The 26342-nt window shown below is 50.4% G+C and overlaps 1 protein-coding gene across 2 annotated transcripts in view; it reads left to right on the top strand.

The window, feature by feature from the left end:
- The window catches only part of COL22A1 (collagen type XXII alpha 1 chain), a 317529-nt gene that overhangs the window by 31352 nt on the left and 259835 nt on the right, over positions 1–26342 (top strand). For both annotated transcript variants that reach the window (XM_032254428.1, XM_032254418.1), the window contains exon 3: positions 4400–4966. In XM_032254428.1, coding sequence (XP_032110319.1) covers positions 4400–4966 — 567 coding nt within the window. The remainder of the gene's footprint in view (positions 1–4399; positions 4967–26342) is intronic.

The following is a 26342-nucleotide window of genomic DNA, read 5'->3' as shown; positions in this document are numbered from 1 at the left end:
GGGAGTGTGTGTTTGAGGGAGTGAGGGAGTATGTGAGTGTGAGGGAGTGTGTGAGTGTGTGTGTGAGGCAGGGTATGTGGGAGTGTGAGGGAGTGTGTGAATTTAAGGGAGTGTGAGGGAGTATGTGTGAGTGTGCGTGTGAGGGAGTGTGTGTGTGTGAGTTTGAGGGAGTGTGTGGGGAGTGTGAGGGAGTGTGTGAGTGTGTGTGAGGCAGGGTATGTTGGAGTGTGTGTAAATTTAAGGGAGTGTGGGGTAGTATGTGAAAGTGTGAGCGTGAGGGAGTGTATGGAGAGTGTGAGGGAGTGTGTGAGTGTGTTTGAGTGAGGGAGTGTGTGTGTGTGAGGCAGGGTATTTGGGAGCGTGAAGGAGTGTGAACTTAAGGGAGTGTGAGGGAGTGTAAGAGTGTGAGGGAGTGTGTGTGAGTATGAGTGTGAGGGAGTGTGTGAGAGTGTGAGGCAGGGTATGTGGGAGTGTGAAGGAGTGTGTGTGAATTTAAGGGAGTGTGAGGGAGTATGTGGGAGGGTGAGTGTGGGTTTGAGGGAGTGTGTGTCAGTGTGAGGGAGTATGTGAGTGTGTTAGTGAGTGTATAGGGGAGTGTGAGGGAGTGCACAAAGTAGTGTGGGGAGTGTGAATACGTGTGGCAATGGCAGCATGCATGTGAGTGTGAATGTGAGGAATGGGTGTGTGTGCATGTGAGGGAAGGAGAGAGCGTGACAGAGAGAGGAAGTGAGTTGCTTTAACAGGTCTTGGTCAGTCACGTGCTGGGTTGTGAGCCTGACTCTACCAAGTGTGTGGAGAACTGGAGCTTGGGGAGGAGGCAGGGGTGAGGATCTGGCTGTGTTGTCCCATGAAGGCTTTGGGACACATTCTGGGGGAAATGGACACACTGGAATCCACTTAGCAAAGGCATCCAGGACAGAGAGAAAAGCATGTTTCTGTAGTAGACCCAGTAATTGAGAAAGTTGACTGGAGGTGAGAAGGCCTCGGGCAGGAGGGTGGAGACATGGCCACTGGTCTTTGCTAACCTGTCTGAGGGTCCTGGCCACGGGGGAAGGCACTGGTCAGTGCTGAGTCGAGAAGGGGGGCCCAGCATGGAGCCTGCACACTGGGGTGGGGTCCTCGATACACAGATAGGTGGGATGCTCTTGTACTGCCCACAGGGCGGCAGGGAGACCGCCTGTCACTAGATCCAGGAAGCAAACTGCGGTGCCCATCTTACAGGAAATGATACGCTAAGGCTTTTTTTCCTGGACTTTAAAAGGAAAGGTTGGCGTTATTTCTTTATTGAATTTACAGAGTTCTCTCGTGTATTTTTTTTTTTTTTTTGCTTGAGCATCTCAAACCCTGGCTAGCTGGAACGATGGTAATAACTGAAAACATTCTGTTTTTGTTTTTGTTTTTGTTTTGTTTTGAGACAGTGTCTTGCTCTGTCAGGCTGGAGTACAGTGGCATGATCTCAACTCACTGCAACCTCCACTTCCCAGGTTCAAGCAATTCTCTCGCCTCAGCTTCCTAAATAGCTGGGACTACAGGCACCTGCCACCATGCCTGGCTAATTTTTGTATTTTTAGTAGAGATGGAGCTTCACCATATTGGCCAGGCTGGTCTCGAACTCCTGACCTTGTGATCCACCTGCTTTGTCCTCCTGAAGTGCTGGGATTACAGGTGTGAGCCACCTTGCCCAGCCGAAAACATCCTGTTTTACAGGCAGGTGACGTGAGATTTCTGCGCCCATCTAGCCAGCCCCAAATGCACAGCCGATGCCGAGGATTTTCAAATTTAAAGACAAAAGGGCCCTAGTGTCATCTCCTCCATGCCCTCACTTCAGAGTGGAAAACAGTGGGCCCAAGAGAAGCACTCACCTGCTGGGAGTGGCACAGCCCCTTCCTTAGCAGAGTCAAGGCCAGAAGCCTGGGCACCGCCCCCCCCACCCCAATTCAGATCTCTTCTCTCCACATCACACTCTACCCTCACAGGCACACAATCCCACCTGTTCCCTGGCCTCTGGGAGAAAATGTGCCCTGAGCTCAACAGGGTCCCTGGGGGAGGCCTCCTGAACAGGTGAAACTTCTCTTGCTTTAAAACGAATTTGCTCTAGGATTACAGCCTGCAGGCCGGGTTCTGCCTGGCCTTCGGCAGCAATTATCCTCAACAGCCTGGGACGTTATTGTCCCAAGGACAAAAGAATGACCTTGGTGTCAAGAAGAAAAACTCCCCAGGAATTATCTCCAAGTCCACACATCTGTTCGAACACACTCCAGAGTTTTAATCTTGTTAAGGATCAGACCTGCGTGGGCTGGGATGTAACTCAGTGCCTGACATGCAATTGTCACTTGCATTTTCAAATCTAGAGGAAAAGGTGGGTGTGGAACATTCAAGGGTGGCATTGGCTCAGGCCACACAGGGAAACATTTGTGGGTGTATATGTGTAAATACTTACAGCTTTATTGGTTTTCTGCTTTGTTGAACTGTATTGCTTGCAAATATAAGAGCAGAAAACACAAAATATAAAATTCACACTTAGCTCTGCTTGCTGGAGGTAGGCAAGTATTTCCCTCCCAGGTCTGTCATGCATACATACGCAGTCATGCACACACACGCAGGTTATTTTCCCCAGAAATTCTATATTATGCATATCATTTTATAAACAGCTTTTCACACCCAATGCTGTATTGAAAAGTATATCCATGTTGGTAAATAAGGATTCCTTTGCAGACGTCACTGTCAGGGCTGCATCGTGATCCTGCCTTCCTGCCTTCTTGCCTTTATATATATATTTTTTTTGTTTTTGTTTTTGTTTTTTTAATAGAGACAGGATTTCACCTTGTTGGCCAGGATGGTCTCGATCTCCTGATGTTGTGATCTACCTGCCTCAGCCTCCTAAAGTGCTGATATTACAGATGTGAGCCACCGTGCCCGGCCATGACTTTTCTTTAAGTAATTTCTTTAAGTCGTTCCACATAGGTGATCGTGTAAATATCTCCAGGGTTTTTTGGACCATGCTGCTGTGAATTTCTTTATACATTTTTTTCTGCTTATCTGATTGTTTTCTTGGGAAAAATCCCTAAGCTTGGAATTGGTAGATAAAAAGATACCCTCTTTTATGAGGCTTCAAAGCCCCTGAGAAAGGCTGTGACAGAGCCATGGCCCTGTGCTGAGCAGGCGGGTACATTCCCCTCCAACTCTCATGTGGCCGGGCCACTGCCAGACCGTTTTACCTTTTCCAATCTTGTATTTCGACAAAGGGTTTTATTGTTTTGTTTTGTTCAGTTTTGTTTTTATAGCCAAATGTTTGTGCTGGTGTTCCCAGAGGCCAGGTCAGCTGCTTCTGTCGGGATGGCCAAACCCCACATTCGGGAAGAGTCAGACCAGGGCTTTTTTTGATACAGGATCTCACTCTGTTGTCACCCAGGCTAGAGGGCTCAAAGGATTCTTGTGCCTCAGCCTCCTGAGTAGCTAGGATTACAGTCCTAAACCACCTTGCCTGGCTAATTTTTGTATTTTTAGTAGAGATAGGGTTTTGCCATGTTGGCCAGGCTGGTCTCAAACTCCTGGCCTCAAGTGATCTGCCCGCCTTGACTTTTCAAATTACTAGGATTACAGGCATGAGCCACTGCACCTGGCCTAAAGACCAGGGCTTCTTGATAGTTGCTTGTATATTTGTGCAGCATTCTAGAGATTAGAAAACACTTCCCCTTGCATTATCTGACTGTAAAGGGCTGAGTAGTTAAATAGCTAACGGAAGAGCATTGGCTAAATCAATTATGTTCATCTGCAGAGGACTGTGTGCAGCCATGGAAACTGGCATGATCAAACTAGAAATGGATTCTTAGCTTATAACTAAATGCAGGGTGAACAGCATGTGTATCAGTGTGTCTGGTACAGTCCCATTCCTGTCAATAACTATATGGAAATAAAAAATAATTAAGAATATATATATATCATGCTTTAATAGTGGTTATCTCTGTGAAGATGGGAATGTGGGCATTTAAACATCTAAACATCTTTTGATTGCATTTTCTGACTTCTCGGGAATGGGCATGCATTATTTGTGGTAGGTTGAAAAATAATTAAAAAAATGGAAGCACCTTTTAAACAAAATAAAAGTGAGGAGATTAAGGCATAGAGCTGTGCAGTGGGTGTTAATGATTTTAATGTGGTGCTGTATATTGTCAGTTGACCCTGACCGCAGTCTCAGGGAAAGCGCATCATTATTCCCATGTGAAAATTTGGAAACTGAGACTCAGACCTTTCAGGCAGCCCAGGGCTCCTGGGCTGTGAGAGACAGGGCAGGTGGGCATTTGAGCAGATGTGTGTGTCCCCAGTGTCCTTCATGCCCCAGGACAGTGTCCTTTCCACGCCCATTTGCCCTATGCCACGCCTTCTCTCCCCCCTGCAGGTTGCAAAAGTGTCCACTACGATCTGGTCTTCCTCCTGGACACCTCCTCCAGCGTGGGCAAGGAGGACTTTGAGAAGGTCCGGCAGTGGGTGGCCAACCTGGTGGATACCTTCGAGGTGGGCCCAGACCGCACCCGTGTGGGGGTCGTGCGCTACAGCGACCAGCCCACCACCGCCTTCGAGTTGGGCCTCTTCGGCTCGCGGGAGGAGGTCAAGGCGGCGGCCCGGCGCCTCGCCTACCACGGGGGCAACACCAACACGGGCGACGCGCTGCGCTACATCACGGCCCGCAGCTTCTCCCCGCGCGCCGGCGGCCGCCCTGGGGACCGCGCCTACAAGCAGGTGGCCATCCTGCTCACCGACGGCCGCAGTCAGGACCTGGTGCTGGATGCCGCGGCGGCCGCCCACCGCGCTGGCATCCGCATCTTCGCCGTGGGCGTGGGCGAGGCGCTCAAGGAGGAGCTGGAGGAGATCGCCTCGGAGCCCAAGTCCGCCCACGTCTTCCACGTGTCCGACTTCAACGCCATCGACAAGATCCGGGGCAAGCTGCGGCGCCGCCTGTGCGAAAGTGAGTGTGCTCGGGTCCCACGTGCCCCTGCCAAGGGTGACGCCACCTGCTGAGCCCACAGGAGGGGTCCCTGGGCAGATAGGGACCCTGCGGCCAGCTCCAGGAAGGCGGGGCAAGCAGCAGGTGCAGAGGGGGAGGGAACCCACATTCCTGGGTCTGGCCACACAGGGAACCTAGTAGCACTGGCATCCTGTGGATGTTTCTGTTGTCAGGAAGGATGTCTTCTCCCATCTAGAGGCAGGGTCATGGGCAGAGTCAAGAAGGGGTTTTGGATGAAAGAGGGCTGCGTTCTAACCACCCTGCCATCTGGGAGATACTTGGTGTCTCATCTTTACCTCTGACATGGGAACATCCTGTATTTACTGCCCAGAGCTGTGGAAGTTAGAAACCGTGCACGCAAAGTTCTGCCTGAAGCATTGGGCATATAGCAGGGTCTCCCAAGGGGCTGTGATGAGGGATCATGCAAGAAAATCAGCAGGCAAGGCTCCATCAGCTGTCCCCACAGTCCAGAGTCATTTAGACATAGTCAGGAGTTGCTGATTTCGGAGGCCAAGTGCTGTTGACCCGTGACCTCTGAGATAACCCAAGGCCTCAAGCTTCTTTGTCTGGAATCTGTCGTTTGTGGCTGGGGATGGGGGGAAGGGAGGCAGAGAGTTGATGGCCCCCAGGGCTCTGACCTGGAAGCCTGACCTCCAGGATTTAGTGAGGGTCATTCTGAGGACAGCCCCCTCCCCAGGACAGGAAGGGTGAAGTGGGTTTCTCATGTTCCAGCCTACCTCCAGTTTCTGCCTCTGCCTATTGCATTGGGGTGACATTTGTCCTTCTTGGGTCATAGTGGGTGCTAAGTAACTTTCCCCTTCAGGCCCAGCACGGGCTGTGCTTTGAAGATGGTCAAGCTGAGTGTGGAGCCTCTGTCTTGCTGATGACTGCAGAGGACTGCACAACCCCTGGCTGGGAAGCCACAGGTCACACCTTGTGCAGGGGCCAGGAAAGCCTTTGGGGGCTGGGGCAGCATGGAAGGTGCTGGCAGTGGGAGCAGCTACGTGTGTCTCAGCAGAGGAGATAGGGGCCTAATCCCAGGGATGTGCCCGAGGGTTGCAGCTCAGAGAGAAAACAGCTAAACCATTTCTGAAATGGGTGGCTCTCGGCATCTTTACCACAGCATGACTCTTTTCCCTGTGTTGGTTCTGTTAACCTCCACTTATTTATCCAACAGATACTTATCAGGGCTCTACTTTTTGTGTGTGGCTTTGTGTTGATTTCTGGGGCTACAGAAAAAGATAAGACACAGCACCTGCTCTCAGGGTGCTCGTAATCTAGAAGGCAGGAAAGGCACACAGGTAAACTTTCATAAAGGCACAGGGAGAGTCTCATGTGCCAGGTCTGTGTGTGGTTGTGGTATGCGTAGGGATACTGAGAATGAGGGAGGGCTTCCTGGAGGAGGTTGTTTAACGGATGGGCATGAACTGCATGGGATGGAGAAGGATGAGATGGAGTGGGATGAAGGGATGCCATGACATGGTCAATGAACCATGATGAACCCATGCTGCTGGGGGAAAGGAGGAGATTAGGGACTGCCGGGTGTTGACAGATTGTCAGGGTCCCCATAAAGGAGGGCCTTGTGTGCTCAGTTGAGGATATGCTGGGGGGTTTATGAAGGGATATGACGTTGTCAGATCTCTGTGGTGAATAGAATGTGACTGAACAGCAGGACAAAGGGAGGTCCTTCAGAAGACTGCTAGAGAAATTCAGAGAACTGTGTTTCGGGAGCAATCTGGCACTGGTGACATGGCCAGTTTTTCAGAGGTGGAAATTGATGCCCAGGAGGCTAAGTGAAGGTAATCTACCCTAGAGCATGAAAGGCCCTGACCGTGGACTTTCCATAAGTGACTTCACTGACCCATATCACAACCTCATAGGATAAAGATTCTCTCTTTTTTTTATAGATAAGAGCACACAGGTTGCTGAGATCATGGAAGGCACAGCTTCAATGCATGTTGGTCCCTCAGTTGTAGGCCTGAGAGGGGATGGGGTCAGGCGAGGAAAAAGGAGTGACAGGAGACCGCCCAGGCAGGGCTGGAGCTGTGGGACTGAACTAGGTGCACACTGAGCAGAAATCTGTGCAGATAAGATCTGGGCACAGGGTCACAGCCCCAGCCTAGAAGTAGATATTCAATATGGTCACTCAGGAATAATGAATTCTATGTCATTCCAGAAGCCTCGATACAGGGTGCTGGGAAACAAGGATACGTCCAGATCCGTCCCACTTTTTTTGACTTTGGTTTTGCCATCCTATCAGTCTTGGTTCAGAGTGGTTCTGGATCTCAGCAGGACGAACTCTAGATTTTGAAGTTCCTTCATGCCCAGGGATGGCTCAGAATGGCAGAGACAACCCAGAGAGGTCAAGTCCCTGGGATGTGCCACACAGTTAATAGAAACCAGGGCTGGGAACAGAACCCAGGCCTTCAGCCTCTGGGTCTCTGCCCCCGTGCCTCCATGGGCTTCACCATTACTGACCTTGGTAAAGCAAATTTATTAATATTATCACTTTCAATTGAAGTCAGAGGTCAGGCAACTTCAAGCGATGAAACCTGGACCCATTCCATGCTCCATTTGCAGGTTCCTCTGCAAATGGAACTTCGTGTTAACTCTGTTCTTGGAAGACTTTTGTGTCAGAATTGTACCAGTAAGTGGGTTTCAGTGAAGAGACTCTGACAAAGGTTTTATTTAGCGGAGGGTGAGATCAACAAGGCTTACTGAGATACACAGGAACTAGTGATGGGAGAAGCCAATTGAGAAGGGATGGATTGTGTCACTAGAGGCCATGAGGTTGGAGTTTGGGTGGCCCTGTAGGACCCTTTGTCATGAAGTCACACAGTTCTCCTGCCAGACCATGGCACACAGGCAGAGAGCACGCAGGAAAGAAGCCCCTGCCCCTTCTCTGCTCCTGCGTGACTGCTCTTCCCACTAGCCTGACCCCATCTGACACCAGCCAAGCAAGGAGTCCAAGTGATGCAGTCACACTGGCAGGCCTCCTGGGCTGGGAGCAGGACAGAGGGAGAGACTGGACATGGGAGGGTGACCCAGGGACACCACAGCAAGACCTCTCTCAGTGAATCTCAGAGCCATGTCTGCAAGCAAATCTGCCATCCTGCCAGTTGTAGTTCAGAGTGATTCTGCATCTCAGGAGGACCAATTCTAGACTTTGAAGCTCCTTCATGCCTAGGGATGGCACTGAGAATGGCAGAGACAACCCCAGAGAGGTCAAGTCCCTGGGATGTGCTGCACAGTTAATAGATACCAGGACTGGGAACAGAACCCAGGCCTTCAGCCCCCAGGCCTCTCCTCCATGCCTCCAGAACATGGGCTTCATGTGCAAACCAGGGAGAAGACACTATTACCCAGCAGACCTGGTGCCGTCTCACTGGACTAGGGTAGGTTGTATGACTGTCCCTATACCAATCACTAGGAGTGGAAATAGGTTGAATATTTTGAGCTTAAGTCACATGACCTTGTCTAACATTTGAGAGTAGAGTTAGTTTCCAGCCCAGCTCCCTCAAGGAGAAGGATTTGATACAAGAAAGAAAACCAGGGAGCTGTTACCAAGAGAAAGGGAAACCTAGGCAGGCCAGCCCAGAACACACGTCCTCCCTGATCACGTCAAGAAAAACTCATGGATTCTATAAAGACAGGCTTCTCCCAAATCCTAAAATAGACATAAGATTTAAGTGAATGCTCAGTCATCTAAAGGGAATCAGTTGTTGTAAATACAGCTGTGAGATGAAGAGGGCCTGGTCTATTCTGGCTACAAAGGAAATGAAATCCCCTTACAATTGCTTCAGTTAGAAACAAAGCAAAACAAAATAAAAGAGCTAATAGTAACATACTGGAAAGCAGCTAGCGAGATTAAATCAGGGAGCATGGCAGGATTTGAACACCAGAAGTCTGTTGGCACACAGAGGATGCCTGTGGGGGACTCCACAGCCTGAGGAGGAATTATTCTCAATAGGGGCTGCTTATGGATGACCTGGAAAATGGTAGGCTAACAATATCAGGGTTTTTTTGATGTAGTAATCATTCAATTAGATCCAACTCATTCATTCATTCATTCATTCAGTAATAATATATTAAAACAGCCATGTGATTCAATCTCATTTATCCATTCATTCATTAACAACCATGCATTACAGTAAACATTTGTTCAATTTAATCCACTCATTCATTCATTCAATAAGCACATTGAGTGATTCCTCTGTGCTAGACACAGGTCAGGTGCTCATGACACAGTAGTGAATCTGGCATCCTCATTGTCCTTGAGAGAGAAACTCTTGTCTACTTGGGGCAGCAGGAAAATGGCAGACAATTATACAACGAAGTGAGTAATTTTACGTATGCATTAGTTTACCTGCCTAGTGTATGTCTTCACACACAAGAATATAAGCTTCATGAGGGCAAAGTCTGTTCCTTGTGGTACCTCAGTGCCTAGAACAGAGTCTAGTATGTAGGATGAGCTCCTAAATATTGTTTAAAGGGAATCCAGGGCAGTGGCCTGAAAGTTGCTGCCATGCTTGCTGTTGTGATAGGCACATTAGAAGTTCATGTGCAATGATCTGTTTCACTCCTCGCCCACCCTCCTGCCGAAGAAAAGAATAAGAACAGGAAGCAAATCTGAAATTATCGCCAACGATAATGGAAATATTTCATGTGTTCACGTTTTGGTGAACAGAGACAAACGGTTAGGTTTTGAAGGCTGGTGCAGAGTTAGAAAATGCAGGCTGGCTGTTTTATGGTGGATGGCGCAGAGTGGCCTGGCCAGGGTTCAGGGGACACGTGTGGAAGTCTTTCTTTGGTCGGAACCTGTTGCCTAAGAGTGAGTGCTTTCAACCATCCTTCTGGAATCTTACTGCATATCTAATTATCAAACCCACCCGGCGTCTAGAACAGATGTGGCTCATACATGGTGGCAAGTGACTGTTTGTTGAATGAAAGACTGAAACGAACTTGAAAAAAATGATGATCCCCATTTTACAAATGAAAAAGTGTATCTGCTGACGGAGGAGTGGGATAACAGCAGCAAGTGCAGTGACACATAGCCAGTGTTAGTCCAGATGCATTTCAGGCATCATCTCCCTCTGACCCCCCAGTGGCCCTCCCTAAGGCCTGCCATGATATTGATGGCTCCGTGTTTCCTTGGCCTTGGACATGTTCGGGGAAGTGCCTCTGTGTCGCGGCATCAGCTTTTGCTTCTCCATGGCCTGACAGAGGCTCCCGGGGAATGCAATCTCAGCTTCAGCTTCCTGCAGTGTGTGGGGCAGAGGCCGAGGACAAGACCAGCCCCGGAACATTGGCTATAATTAAGAGTTTTCTCCACCCCAGGCTTTGTCGTGGCCACAAAACAAGCTTTATATAGCTTATTGGCTCACTGTAAGTGAGCCTGTGGAATGCCAGCTGGCCGCAGCCGAGAAGGCCTCCACCTACTTCTAATTTGGGGACACGCTATGGTGGTCCTCTCTCCTCTGTCCCCGCAGTCAGGGAGCCCCTTGCTGTGTCCTGTCTTTTGCTCTTGGACTTTTGGACTGGGTTGTTGATGATCTGGACTAGACGGAGCCTCTCCGATGCTTGTGATGCGTGGTCGTCCCCACCCTCTCTCTCACTCTGTTGTGGTTGTGTTCAGAGTTAGCTCTATTCTTATTTAATGCGAGTTTTCACTCCTGGGCCCTTACACTTGCCAATACGACTGGGGGTTGGAGTAGAGGAAGGCTTCTTTTGTGTAAGGAGATTAGTTTTCCCATTTTGTTATTCACCTGTGATTCTCCCTGAGGAAATGTCAGCATTTAAACTCCAGCTCTGCATTTTGATGAGTGTGTGATTCTGTGCAATTGACTTGGCCCCCTGCATCTCAGCTACCTGTAATGTGGGGTCAGCTCCTCCTTGCAGACGTGTTGTGGCCATGATACAGGAATTAGTCTGGTGGGTGAGTGTTTATACTTATGGAGGGGCTCTCTCTTGCTTTCTGTTGTAGCTAGCAGACAAAGCACTTAACCTCTCAAATAAGTTAATTATAAGGTTCACTTAAAAATCTGTTTTGTACCTTTTTTCTTTGTGTAGTGCAAAACACTTTTAGTAAATAATACAACTTACATGTATAGTTGGGAATGGATAAAACAAACATTTGTAGGTATTATCTCACAGCAGTGGATACTTTACCCACTCTTTATATGTGTTATTGACTTAGTTTTTCAATGCATATTCATTGAGCTTCTATTATCTTTCAGGCACTGTTCTGAAGCATGAGAGTTACAGGGGTATGTGACATATATGATCCTACTTTTAGGGTGACACTTTCCAGAAGGAAAAGGAGATGGGCAGCCCATCAAGTGATGGGCTAGGTCATTTCACGTGGTGATAAGTGCTTCAAAGAGGAGAAACCCGGCGAAGCGGGTCTCCTGGAGGAGAGAGAAGTTGCCTTGATCTTGGAATGGTGGGAAACAACTGTGCTGGCCAAGATTGATGGCTGAGTTCCAGGCCAGGGGAACGGGGACCGCAAAGGGACTGAGTGGGAGTGGACCCCACTTGCTGGAGGAGCCCAGTGTCTGGGGTGGACGTGACGGCAGCTGACAGTGCTTAGCAGGAGGGCAAGACTGTTCCCCTGTGTAGGAGGCAGGACTGGAGGCTCAGCCATGTTATCTTTCCCAGTTCATACAGCTCAGAGGGGCATCCAGGGGACAGCCCCAAGTCTTTCCTTAGCAGGAAGGGGGCCCACCTCAGAGCCCCTGCAATCATCTTTCCCTTTGAAGACAAAGCCACACATGTCCCAGGGGAGGGCAGGGAGGCTGGCTGTTGGCAAGCGTGGTGGCATGTCTGGCCTGGGAAATTCTGGGCACCATCTCCCTCTAAGCAAGAGTCTTACATAGAAATCAAAGTGGGCATGGCCCTGCTGGTGGCATCACGCCCACCCCGGTGACCATGCCTTCCAGCCCACACTCCCACCTCTGTCCCCACATCCCTCTTCCTGGCCTGGGACTCCATGGTAAACTCAGGGTGCACACACCCCACGTACACACACCAACATGCACAAACACCATGCATACCAGGCACACCACGCACACACCCTAGATAGAAGCACGTTCACATACACGCTCCTCACAAACCATACCCCACATACGCACCCATTCACAACACACCCACATATGAACACACCACACACACTTTCCATACTACACATACCGCACACGCCATATATACTACATGTTACATACATACACAAAAAGGGCATGCAGACACCCTTCGCTCACACCACACAGCACATGCATACACACACACATATGCAAACACTATGCACGCCACACATAACACACATGCCGCATACACTTGCACCACATACGACATGCAAATACACGTTTGGCACACTTCACACTTCACACGCTATGTATACCACACACACTGCATATACACATCACACACATACATGAACACATGCACAAACACTACTTACACCCTGTACACCACAAGTACCACATACACACACCCTACATGTAGGCACATGTACACAAACACCACACCCCCCACATGTACCCCCACCCACATACACCCGCCTCACATACACACCCATTCACTTATACACACCACACACACACACAGCACACTACATATAGCACACCCCCCCCACAGAAACACAAACCATGCACACCACACACACTACACATAGGCTACACACACCACATACCATACACACTACATACCACACATATACAACATACATTCTGTACACACACACATTATACACCATATACAAATACACAGTCACACACACCACATATACAAATAGCACCACACAGACACCACACACATACCCACTTAGATACACACAACATACACAGCTCCACACACCATTGGCCATGTACACAACTCTCCACACACACGCAGGCACACCATGCGCATAAGACCCTCGACACATACACAGACTACGCGCACACGCTCCACGTACACCACATGCACACACATTACACATGCGTATTTATGCCCGTGCTCACATACAGAATATTCCATATATGACCCCACGTGCCACCCCCCACATACACACACACCAGGCACATAACACCCCCCACACATATACACACTACTCATACACTCACAGCACACATACCACACACACCGCACACACATCTGGGAACATGTATGTGACCACAAAGTGACCCGCCCAGCTGTTCCTTCTGGGTGGACCCGAAGGCTGGGAGGGATGGGCAGCAGTGTGGGTTGTGGGTTTGGAGCCGCCACGTAGAGGTCTGTGGCCTGGCACTTGGGACCACGTCAGCCTCAAGAAGCAAATCAGCCTAGCCTAGGTTCCGCCCTCCAGCTACAGGTCACCAGGAGTTCCTCTTGGGAAGCTTATTAGGACTGAGGTCACCAAGTAGAAGTCATAATTGGATTACTTAATTATGATTATGTGCTGTGAAAATGACTGGAAATGGTGAAAAAGTAAAAACCTCTCATCATTTATTTTAAATGTGTATACTTCAAGGAAGAAAAATAGTCTCCAACTCTGCCCAGCCAGACTTCAGCCTGGAGATGACCCCCAGAACCACTGTGTTCATGTCCCTGACTCTGGCCTCTGCCTAAAACTCTATGACCCGTGTATTAGAAGCAAGAAGCTTGTGCGACACAAATGCTTCGCTGTCAGCGCATTTCAGACCAGGGCATGCGGCCCCATCTCATTTTCAATAGTACTGGTCTCCTCTGGCTGTGGGGGTGGGTGGTGCTTGCATCGTCCTCTTCAATTATTCCCAAATTGATGGTGATTTATCTTGCTCCCAGGTTATGGTTTACTGTGACAATGCAATATGAGACTCCCTTGTACTGAGCTCTTTATGCACCTGCATATTCCTCCTCCTAGAAGAGGTTTGCATGGTCAAAGCATCTGTGGCTGTAGACCAGCTACAGCCTCCAGAGCCGGGTCGCCTAGCTGGGCCTCCCAGCTCTGTCTCCTTCCTCTCTGTAAAACTTAGGCCAGTTACAGAATCTTTCTCTGCCTGGTCTCATCATCTGTAAGAAGAGGATGCTGGGCTGAGTGCGGTGGCTCATGCCTGTAATCCCAGCACATTTGGAGGCCAAGGCAGGTGGATCACCGGAGGTCAGGAGTTTGAGACCAGCCCAACCAATATGGTGAAACCCCATCTGTACCAAAAATGCAAAGATTAGCCGGGCGTGGTGGCATGTGCCTGTAGTCCCAGCTACTTGGGAGGCTGAGGCCAGAGAATTACTTGAACCCAGGAGGCAGTGGTTGCAGTGAGCCAAGATCATGCCACTGCACTCCAGCCTGGGTGACAGTCTCAAAAAAAAAAAAAAAAAGGAGGACAATGGTGACATTCCCTACCATGTAGAGTGTATGAGGATCTATTGAATCAGTACCAGGGGAGATCTTGGTGCAGTGATGGCCCTGAGCATGGGCTCTTACTGTATACATTTACACACATAATTTATTCACTTATGTGTGAATGTGTATATATTACGTATATATCCTTTCAGAAAGATGATCTAGTTAAATACTTTTAATTTGGCACAGTGTTTCTCAACTTTTAAATTATTATGTGCACCCAAAGGAGCCTCTGTAAACTTTTTTTTTTTCCTGACTATCCCCCTTCTCTGAAACTGCAGTGCGTGTATTACATACCCCATGTGCTATTGGCTAGGGTAGCCCTTTGGAGGGCCAAAGGCTAGCATAATATCTAAGATTCTCTCCCACTCCTGCCGAAGCCTGAGTTTTGTCTCCTTGGAAGGGAACCCATGACTCAGGCTGTGTGTGAGGGTCACAGGATGAGAACTGAGGGAAGGCCAAGGGTTGGAATCCAGCGCCCTCTTCCTTGGAGGCCGTGACTTCGTAACGTCAGCTTCAGCAGGTGGACTCTGTTCTAAAAGTTTGAATTAAATCCAGGCTTCCCTGTTTCTTTTGACAAATTAGTCTTTCAAACTTTATTTTTCCCTATAAAATAAAGACAGTAATAATATTACCAATTCTCTGGAGCAGAGGGAACACACACGTACAATGTTCCCATTGCAGCCTGGCACAGTCAGTGCGAATCACAGGTTAACTCTTGTTATGACACACTGTTGCTAAGACCTCTGGTCAAGTGTCAGCTGGGCTGGAGTGGAATCTCAGGTCTGCCACCTGCCAACCAGGGATCTCGGCCAGGGACTTCACCTTTCTGAGCCTCGGTTTCCTTGTCTGTAATCTGAAATGATAGTTACCAATCTGGTAGATAGTTATCAAGTTGTGGTTCTTACTATGGTTCTTATTGTTATCAGGCTTAATATTTTTATGGCAAGTCTATATGAAAAAGAACATGCCACACATCAAAGGGCATGGCAATAACGTGACTGTATCTAACTCAGAGGACAGAAAACTACAGCCCAGAGGCCAGATCACTGGGCAGACACCAATTTTATAAATTGCGTTATTGGACCACAACCATGCCAACTTGTTTACGTACTGCTGATGGCTGCTGTGACACTGGGATGGCAGGCTGAGCCATTATGACAGAGACTGTACAGTCCAAGGCTAAAGTATTTACTTTCTGGCCCTTTGCAGGCATTTGCCAACATCTGATAATGTACTCTGAGGTGACAACTGAGAATCTGGAGTTGCTGCCACCAGGTCCTGAGGTGCGCGTGGATAGGACATTTTGTGGGGGCTACCGTTTCCTCTTTTGGTCAAAATGCATGACCAGCTGCCCCTTCTGTGTGCCATCTAATGACAGATATTCCTCTGCCTCCCATTTTTAGGGGTTAGCCATGTGTTCTTTAAAAAATAGTTATACCCTCCTAGGTTTTCCGTAGACATGGATTCATGTCCCAGTGGAACTAGAAGGGGTTTGAGGTTCCATATGAATCAGTGCTGCCTGGCCACGGGGCCTCGTGACAGCCACATCGCTCTGTCGTTGGTGCCATCCCAAGTAAAGTGGAGACTGCACCATACAGGTGTGACGATTGCATTGACTAGGGTCATGCCACGCCTAAGCCTTCAGCTCATGGAGACTCTGCATTTCACATGGGGATTTTCATCTTGAGTTGAGAAAGGGATGAAATATAGTGGCTATAATTAAATAGTGTAAAAGTACATTTACATAAATAGATAATCTCTGTAAATATATGTCACTATATAAATGTTCACATATATAATGGAATTCATGTCATGGAGGAACTCTGCACTTCTGAGTGTCTCTCGTGTCCTGCAGCTAACCTTGTCAGGGCAGAACTGGTTTTACACTTGCAGAGAATGGGTGGGGATTTGGGGTTATGCGACGTCTTGGGGATTTCCAAGAAATGTGGTTGATTAATTGTGTGATGCTTCTGATACTACCTCGCAGTTACTGGAAGACTGAAGGAAAACTGGCCAAAGCTGTATGTGTTAGGTGACTTGTTTTGCTATAAGACATGTGTGCTGTCTTTGTCCTTTTGATTACTTTGACTCTGGTTTCTCTGAATTTACCCCACACAAATACATGCACACACACACACAAAGTCATACAAACATACACACACATACACTCACACAGGCATACAGACATGTACAAATAAGACACACATATACACTCACAGGCATACCAACATACACAAACACATATAGACACATGAAGGCATACAAACATACACAAACAAGACACACATAGACACACAGGCATACAAACATACTGACAGACACATGTGCTCACATACAAACTCACTGTACAGCCCCACTCATATGCACATACTCAGATGCACACATATAGCCAAACCTAGAAAGGGATGGTTAGGGCAAGAAAGACTCCTTCCTTTTGCCCCTTACCCTGGAACAATCTACATGTACTTGACCAGGAGGAAAAAAAAAAAAACACTTTGTTAAAACTCCTTCTGCATTTTGAGTGTCTGTCTACTCTTGTGAAATATCTACTTCCATTTTCTGGAAATCTGACCAGTCAGCTTTGCTTGATATGTAATAGACACAGAGGATGTCTATTTGTTTAAATAGCTTCTTATTTACATCGATCTAACAACAGATGGAAACGTGAGGAGTAGCCCATTAGCACTGCCCTGGGGGAGTCTGGCAAGCTGGGTGCTCACGACCCCCTGCTGGTGAGTTCTGGCTCCCCCGAGCACCCAGTGCCATGTGTGTTTTCTACTGAAGACATTTTCTGTCTTGGACCCCCATCTCTGGGGAATAGAAAGACATCTTCCTGCCTGTACTCAGGTTGGGCTGAGAGAGAAACGCTCCCCAGCTGAGAAGGACCGTGCTGGCTGGAGGTGAGGTTGGAATGTGGAGCTGAGCACCTCCATCCATTGCCTCTGCTCCTCTGGGCTGAGAGGTCTGGGCCACACTTGGCTCTGCACTCAGATTGGCCCTAACCAGAGTAGCCTAGGGCAAAAGAACAAAAGGAAGCTTACATACTGTGTGCTCCTATTTATACCTTGTAGATACATTTTCAAAGTGTCCTGGAAAATAAGTTCTTTCCTTCTCACTTGACACATAGGCCTACATAAAAACCTGGGAGGCAGGTTCAAATTCAGCATTCTTGGACTTTTTAAAGTGACACAAATAAACACAGTAGCCCAAGGAGAGGCACACGCAGGCTCTCAGCCCCAGTCCACAGCCTGGCCTCCTCCTCTTCGTAACTCTTGCTTGGTCTTGAGCCAAGGAGGGCCTCGTTTGCATGTGTGAAGACCCCCTGATATACAAGATCAAGCTCTGTCCACCAACCTGACAGACAGCTGCCCCTTAAAGCCCCCCAGGCCCAGGAGACCCCAGGAGTGGTCCAGTCCACCCTCAGGAGTACAGATGAGCAATGAGGCTGTACTTTAGAAGGAGAGTGGCCCAGGTTCAGCTCGTTTGCGCAGGAAGGTCCAGATCCTGAAGCGTGGTCTAGAAGATGGGCATGGGGTCCAAATGGACATGATCCCTTGGTCCCTCCTCCTCCTCTGCGGGATGAAGTAAAACTGGAGGAGGTCCAGAGGGAGGCCCTAAGGCTCTTCTGTGCCCAGGAGTCACACTGCAGTTTTCTCTTTTTTTCTGGGTAAGGGGGAACAAAATGGAATTGAAAGAACACAGATTGTGAAATCTGATAGGCATAGGTTGTAAACCCTTTTCCACTGTTTATCTGCTGTGTGGATTTGGGCAGAAATCTGGAAAACAACAAACAAAAATCTCCACCACAGACATGCTGCAAAGTCTTGGTGAGACAGTATTTGTGGATTGTCTATTGTAAGTGAACCTAGGCCCCACTTCACTGCCTCCTCTACTGCCCAATTCAGTCAAAGTGCAGGAGGAAGAGCAGAGAGCCAAGAGCAGGCTCCTGTGCCTACTTCCCATTTCTGCTTTGCACTCTTACCTCTCCTTCCTGGCAGCCCTTGAGGCAGAAATGTCTCCCTAGTGGGTGAAGGTGACTTGCTCAGCACTATTGCTTTGTAGGTTGGGACTCAGGTAAAATGGACCACAGAGACTTTGATCCACCCCAACACCATCCCTGAGCAGAGGTGGGGCTGGGAGGGCTTCCCAGGCTGGAAGTCAGCACCTCTCCCTCCTCACTGTATCACGTGCAGTGACAGCAGAGCCCACATCCAGGGAGGGAGGAGTAGAATTGTCTCACTGGGAACCCTGACTGGGCAACAGATTATTTCAATGTCAGAAAACAACTGGCCTGTACAGAGTCCTATGCTGTCACTAGGTGGGCAATAGGGCATGGGCTGCTGGATGTCTGAGGGTCCACGGCCCACAGGGTTTTGTGGCTTGGAAGCCACAAGTGGCCTTACGCATCCACAAGGAAAGAAACAAGCAGCCAGTAAACCTACACTGAGAACCATTAGAAAGCTGGGCTAGTAGAGGACTTTTTTATCTTTTAAACATCTTAACTCCTGAGACCCGGCAATTTATATCCTGGTTAAACACTTGGAGGTTTAGACTGACAGACCTGGGCTTAATTCTTGTGTTTGCCATTTGTCCCCTCTTTACGTATGACTTTACGTATAACAGTTTCAGCACCTGTGAAATGGGTAGAGCAAGCCCACCTATGACTCTGAAGGTTCAATGCATTAAGACAGGAAAAGTGCCCCAGGGGCACTGGGCACAAGTCTACTCCTCTCTGACTGATGCCCATGCATCCTTGAGGACTTTATAAGTGCTCTCTGACTTAGTTTCCTCACCTGAAACATGAGGATGGTTAAAAACAAAACAAAAAAACCCTTACATTTTTGCTGCAAGCATTTTGGTCATTGATTCAGGAAATGCTGACGAGAGGCTTACTGTGAACTGGAAACTGTCTGCAGGGGTCAGGGCAGTGTAATAGTTAATATGAGGGAGAAAACAATAGGAAAGATAGCACTTAAAAACTGTAGCTGACTATTACAGCTGGAAGTTATAATAAGTGCTCTGTAGGATGTAAACAGCGGAGGGAGGGGAAGGAAAAGGCCAGGAGGAAGGGTTCTGCTCAGGTCAGGGAATTAAGGGACGCCTCTGAGGACACAGCAGGCAGAGGGCACTCGGGGTGGAGGAAACTCTCATAAAGGGACAGCAGAGGCCTCAGCTCCAGCCTCCAGAAGCCAGTGCCCCGCAGCTTCCGGCGTAAACACAAAAGTAGTGGAGGGCAGGAGTGGGCGTGGACAGAGGCCAGCTTCCCTAGGGTGTTGTGGCCACAGGGAGAAATTAGAGTTTTATTATGAGTTTAATGGCAACCCACTGAAGACTTTGTTTTGTTTTACTTTAAACTTATTTATTTTGAGACAGAGTCTGGCGCTGTCTTTCAGGCTGGTGTGCAGTGGTGTGACCTCCACTCACTGCTACCTTCACCTCCTGGGTTCAAGCAATTCTCCTGCCTCAGCCTCCTGAGTAGCTGGGACTACAGGCATGTGCCACCTTGCCTGGCTAATTTTCATATATATCTATATCTATCTATCTATCTATATATATATATATATATTAGTAGAGACAGGGTTTCACCATGTTGGCCAGGCTGGTCTTGAACTCCTGACCTCAAGTGATCCACCCACCTCAGCCCCCCAAAGGGCTGGGATTACAGGTGTGAGCCATCATGCCCTGCCTACTTGAAGCTTTACAGTGAAGGAAAGAACATATTCAGAACATGTCTTACGTGTACAGTCTGATGAATTTTTCACAAACTGTACACCCCCTTCTGCCCACTGAAGCAGTTTGCGCAAGAGAGGAGTACCATCTAACTGTGCTCTCAGTTCCCTTTGCTTTGGTCGGAAAGCAGGTGGCAGTGAGGAGACATAGAGGCAAGGAGGGAGCTGGGGAGGGTCTTAGACCGAGTGAGAGGTGCCTGTGGCAGGGTTTCTGTTCTGCTGTTTATTGTGAGGTCCAACCCTAAAGCAGCAAGAGTGAGGGGAAGGAGGCAAGGCCCAGGAGCAAGTACAGAGAGGGTGTTACCACCGAGATGCCCGCAGCTGCCCCAGAAGGTGGTGCTGTGCATTGGGTTCTCAGGACGTCAGCATCGCAGAGAGGCCAGCCTGCAGTCGGTGCCCTTGGAATAGTCTATCAGGATAGGGGAAGGGATGGATAACAGATTTGCCAGCTCTTTCTTGCCTCTGGCTGGTTAAATTCCATCCTGGGGAGCGTTAAATCATCTGTAGTTCCCGGCTGTGTAACTGGCCCCTCTGTGCAGCTATGGGGAAAACCAGATCCCTTGTCTTGTGAGCTTCATGTGAGCCTGGAGGTGGCGAATGGAGATCTAACTTCCTTGGTCCAGTTGGTCTGCTCAGGACCCAAGACACCTGAGACCTCTGTCCCAGCAGGAGTGATGGATGCCTTATGGAAGTGCAGCCTCCTGGGTCAGGGCTGAAGATGCTGGCAGTGTGGAGTTGGCAAAGCAGCAGAAGTGGTTGGGGTCTCCACTGAGTGGCTGAGAACCTGGGGGTGGGCTGGGGTGATGGCAGCAGGAGCTGGGCAAATCTGGGGAGGTGCAGGAGAGATGAGAGGGCAGAGCCAAAGGGGAGGCAGTGGAGATGGAGGGAAGTTCTTAGAAGGAGTGGTATTTGCAGAGAGATCATATGGATGGAAAGCAAACACCTGGGTACAGAGCCACCCTCATGTCACTTAAAGTGTGGGGGCGATAGAGGGAGAGAGGTACAGCAGCATGTGAGAAAGTGAGTTATCTTTTCGTTTTTTGGAGACAGGGTCTTGCTCTGTTGCCCAGGCTGGAGTGCAGTGATGCAGCCATAGCTCACTGCAGCCTAGACCTCCTGGGCTCAGGTAATCCTCCCACCTCAGCCTCCCAAGTAGTTGGGATTACAGTCACACACCACCACGCCATGCTAATTTTTGCATTTTTGGTAGAGATGGGGTTTCACTATATTGCCCAGGCTGGTCTCGAACCTCTGGGCTCAAGCAATCTGCCCACTTTGGCCTCCCAAAGTGCTGGGATTACAGGCGTGAGTCACCACACCGGGCGAGTTGTCTTGAACTCACTGTGTCGTTGGTGGCTTTGAGGTCATGCATGTAGAAAATTCAAAGAAAGCTTGAGACCCAGAGAAGCAGAGCAAGACGTGAAGGTGAGAAGCACGATTTGAAGAGGTGCTGGCTTGCTCAGTCTGGGTGCAGTGTCAGGGTGGCCACCTGGAGTGAGGTCTCTACGCTGGGCCCCTGGACTCTCCCTGGCTTAGCCCAGTCCTGGCTCTGCTGCAGAGGGGATACACATGTGGACACCTCTTACACAGAACTGGATGAGAAATTGACTAGATCAAGGTAAGAGAAAAGAGAGCCAGGTGGGCCCAGAGGTCTTGTGATGTGCAGAGGTCTGATGGAGGAGGGTTAACCAGCAGGAGGCCGGCAGAAACCTAGAGAGATGGGGTGGAGAAGAGAGGGGAAGGGAAGGCGGGTGAAGGCCAGGGGTGGGGTGGGTGAAGGGGTTGGCTGGTTATTTTGGAAGTGTGAGCAGATAATTGATCAGAAAGCCCAGCACATAGTAGTGGTCTGATGAGGAAATGGAGGATGGAGAGACTGAACAGCTTGTTCTCAGTCATACAGGAGGAAATGGAAGAGAACTGCTTGGAGGAGCTGAAGGTGAAAGCCTACAGCCATCGTTGCTTCACCCTCAAGGTGTGGGGATGGGCATGACAGGCACAGCAGAGCCCAGGATGCCACAGCGGCTCACAGCCATGCAGGGGTGCAAAGGCGGGAGCCACACTTGACGCCCACCCCCCAAGCATGCCCCTTTGCCTGCAGATCCTCACAGGTGATCCCGGTCTGTAATTAGAGGTGCAGAGCCCCAGTGGGTGCCCTAGAAGGAGGAGAGTAAGTGGGGGGAGTGGCGCCTCTAGATTGTGTGCTGGCCCCTCACGTGCTCTCATCAGGCCTCAGCCCTGCACCCGCTGACAGTTCTGCTTTCACAGCTGGTTTTATCCTTGGGAAGTCCTCACCAGGCGCCAGACATTCCTCATGGACATCTGACTGGGATTCCCCACAGCCTCACCAAAGCTGCCTCAGGGATGCACTTGTGCCAGTTCCAGGAGCCCACCTCCGCCAGCCTTCCGGGGAGGGCCATGGGCAGCCATGCCCAGTTCTGCCCACTGACCTGAGGCCCGATGAAGGGGTCCTGGCCTTGCCATCTGCCCGACATAGTGTTCAGGGGGCCTGACAAGGTGGACGGGGGAGTCCGGCCCTTTGCTCTTTTCTGTCCCTGTGGCCTGCCTTTGTCACTGGCACTGATTTTAGGGACACGACTCTGAGTTTGGACACAGACCACATGCCCAGGCCACATGCTAATGGAGAGAACATGGCTGGGAGAAGCACAAATAAATCACACCTTATCTCGTTTGCATGTCTTCCCTGAGAAGCGCAGAGTAAAAGACGCAGGATATGTGGGTGAGGAGGCACTCTGCGCTAGTTCAGCTAGTCCTTTGTTTTCTGGGGACTGAGAAGGGAAATGGTGTATCCACAGACATGGAGTGACTTAGGGTCAATGCTGGGACCAGACGCGGCCTCCTGGGGACTTGTCGTATGGTGTTTCTGACCTTCTCTCCTCCGACCCCTCCTAGGGAAGGCCTCATCTCCTCTACGGGGCTGTGTGAAATACGTCTTCAGCCCACCTCTGGATTCATGTGATACATTTCACGTGCCACTCCTTTGATTTTGTGCGGCTTCATCTACTCACGATCCATGGAGGGAAGCAGGGAGGTGTTTGGCTTTGCTTGGTTTTTCCTCACCTGCTGGCCTGCCCAGCAGCCCTCTCACCTGGGGCTGAGCGCGGTGCCAGAAAGTCCCTGAGAATCTTCAACTCCTCCCCTCCCAGCCTGTGGAAACTCAGGGTTTGGAGGATAATGGACTGACGAGGTTCGGGGAAGTGTTTTTCTCGGCACTGCAGGTTCCATGGTCAGAATCTCCAGAAGAAAGCTGGGCGTGGTGGGCGTGTGCCTGTAGCTCCAGCTACTCAGGAAGCTGAGGAGGGAGGATCACTTGAGCCCGGGGGTTCGAGGCTGCAGTGAGCCATGATTGCGCAACTGCATGCCAGCCTGGGTGACAAAGTGAGACTCAGTCTCTAAACAAAAAAAAAAAAAGAAAACAATCCCAGAAGGCCTGTGCTCTGCATGGCCGAGACATCCTCCACCTTGAACTTGGTGCTCTGTGCGCTTTCTCTCATCCAGCTCCCTTTAGAACCTTGAAGATCAGATACGGAGAGTTTCCTTTGACTCTGGAGTTGAACAGACCCAGCCTTGGAGGGTCCGAAAAGGCTGGGGGTACCACACACATAAAGCACAAAGCTTCCTCTCTGCGAAGGCGCAAACAACAGAGGCAGCGAGGAAGAAGCCGGAAGAGATGTTAGCTCATGCCGAGCTGATGACATCACCACCCAGGCCATGGCCTTGGGTCAAAGGTTTGATCACAGACACAGGGCAAAGCCGTGTGCCGTCATTCCAGGACCAGTTTTCCTGCAAAGGCCAATTATAAGAGGAGGAGCAGCTCATGAAGCTATCGCCCTCCATGGGTGACCTCTATGGGTTTGGGTTTATGGGAAGGAGGCTCAGCCTGGCCTGGTCAGGTGGGAGTTGCACCATGAGGCAGCTCCTCTTTCTTGGCATCCGATTCCTTATCTGTAAAACAAGGGGCCTGGACCTCAGCGTCCCTCAGCCTTTCTCCGGATCCTGACGTCTGAGTCCCTGTCGTCAGAACATTGGTTCCACAGGGACGCGCTATTCCCAGTGGACCCCTCACAGCTCGGCGCAGCTTTTGCCCTTTCCTTAGTGGTTCCTCCCGATCCCCTCCCGAGATTTTCAGGATGGGGTGGCAGATTTGAGGGTCAGGAGGGGGCCTGGACATTGTGGGCAGAGTCAGGAGCGGCTCCGTGCTCTGGGGGTCAGCCAATTCCCTCTAAGCCTCAGGCTCCATGCTGTGAAATTTGGAGGCCTCAGGTGCCTGGCCCAGAGCTGCCTCGGACAAAGATGACCATGAACGTCCAGGCAAAGCTGTGTCTGGCCAGGGCATGGAAGGGCGTGGGCATGTCAGGGCCACACTGCAGCCCTGCCTGGCACTGACTCATCCTCATGTCCATCTTCAGAAGCTTCTCCCCAGTTCTAGGACCCGTGGGGGCAGAGCCGTGGTGAGGGTGGGCTCTGAGTGTAGGCAGTGGCAGTGGGTCTGGGCCAAATGCCTCTGGGGCAGGAGGTAGCAGATGAGAGCGGGGAGGAGGCAAGCTGGAGGTGGGCCTGGGGTCAGCAGAGAGAGGTAGGGGCAGGCGTGGGCAGAGGCAGGAGGGCAGGCAGATGTAGCCTGGGGAAGAGGGAGGGAGAGGGATGCAGACAGCGAGGCCAGGAGGAGACAGACAGGGAGAATCGGAGGGGCAAAGGCAGCCTCTAACAAAGGAAAGAGGGGCAGGCACAGGGCGGGACAGGTGGACACCCAGCTGGTCCCAGGCACACCCACAGAGCAGGAGAGCAGGCAGAGAGATCGCTGGGAGCCCGGGGCAGGCCTGGTCCTGCTTCCTAGCCCTGGGCCTGTGGCTGGGGTTTTCCATGCCTGCCAGGCTGGGGCCCTCTTCCTTGTCAGGAATGTGTCACTGGCAGTATGCCCTAGAAGGCGCTGGCAGGAAGAGACCCATTGGGCCGTCCTGGGAGTGTGTCTCACAGGCCGCCCACACAAAAGCTCCACCCTCTCTCTCTCTCCCTCACTCTCACTGCCTCCATCTCTCTCTCTCTCTCTCTCTGTCTCACTGCCTCTGTTTGTCTCTCTTTCTCTTGCTGTCTCTGCTTCTCTCTGTCTCTCTCTGACTCTGTCTCTTTCTGTGTTTCTCTTGCTGTCTCTGTTCTCTCTCTCCATCTGTCTGTCTCTCTCTCTCTCTGTGTCTCTCTTGCTGTCTGTCTCTCTGTCTTTCTCTTGCTATCTCTGCCTCTCTCTCTCTCTCTGTTCCTCCAAGGCCAGCACCCCCACTGTAGAAACACAAATGCACTCACACACAAATGCACACAGGGGCGCATATACCTAATGGTTTCACATAGTGAACACTGCAGCACACACACGCAGGACACGTGGAGTCCACTGGGAGTGCTCAGACGCAGGTGCAGCCATGTGGCCACGCCTTGACTGTTCTGGGAGAGCCTCGGGGTGAGGGGCACAGCTGGCGGGTGCAGAGTTGCCGTGCCCTCCTCATTCCTTTGCCATTTGTAGTAACTTCTGGAGCTGCTAATGAGCAGGCCCAGCTCCTCCGGGGCTCTAGGTACGGCCCCCATTGCTGCAAGTCCCCCACCCCAGTCCCACTGTCTAGCTCTGAGCTCCTATCCTGCCCCTGCTGCTTTGTTTGAAGTCTCTCTAAGAAGAATCAAAGTCATCCTGAGCTGTGCATGGCTCCAGTGGCCTCCTCTTCCACAGGAGGGAGGGCCGGGGCAGATTGAAGGGCCTGCTGTCCCATACCCTTGACAGTGGGTGGCTTGGGAACAGATCAGAAGCTAGGAAGGTGGGGACAGGTGAAGTTGTTGAAGCTGCTCTGCCTGGGGATGGAGGCGGAGGCGCCTCCAGAAAAGGAATTAGTGTTACTCATGGAGCCCTAATGGGTAAAGCTGGGCTGATTCATAAGCTCCTTTCCTGGCACAGTCCTTGCTCAGAGACCTCAAGGGCATGGCCTGCTCAGAAGGCGGGAAGCTCCTTGTTCCTGGGGGGATTCAAAAAGAGCCACTGCACCAGGGTTGTGGGGAGAAGGAAGGATTGCTTTGGGCAGGGAGGTCCCCAGCTGGCTTCGAGCGCTGTGGTGCTCCTGCTTCAATGTGCAAGAGGCCTCGCTGCACTGAAAAAGGGGAGGAGGTGTTCAGACAGGAGGAGCGAAGGCTGTTCTGCCCCAGCCCAGCAGGCAGCAGCCGGGAGCATGCAGGGCCCTAGAACCACACTGCTGCCGCCTGGGATCAAATGCTG

This window comes from Sapajus apella, unplaced genomic scaffold (genome assembly GCF_009761245.1).
Source record: "Sapajus apella isolate SASKATOON/1434 unplaced genomic scaffold, GSC_monkey_1.0 scaffold3, whole genome shotgun sequence".
NCBI lineage: Eukaryota > Metazoa > Chordata > Mammalia > Primates > Cebidae > Sapajus > Sapajus apella.
Note: the sequence above shows the minus strand (reverse complement) of the source record. Positions and strands in the feature narration are given on the sequence as shown.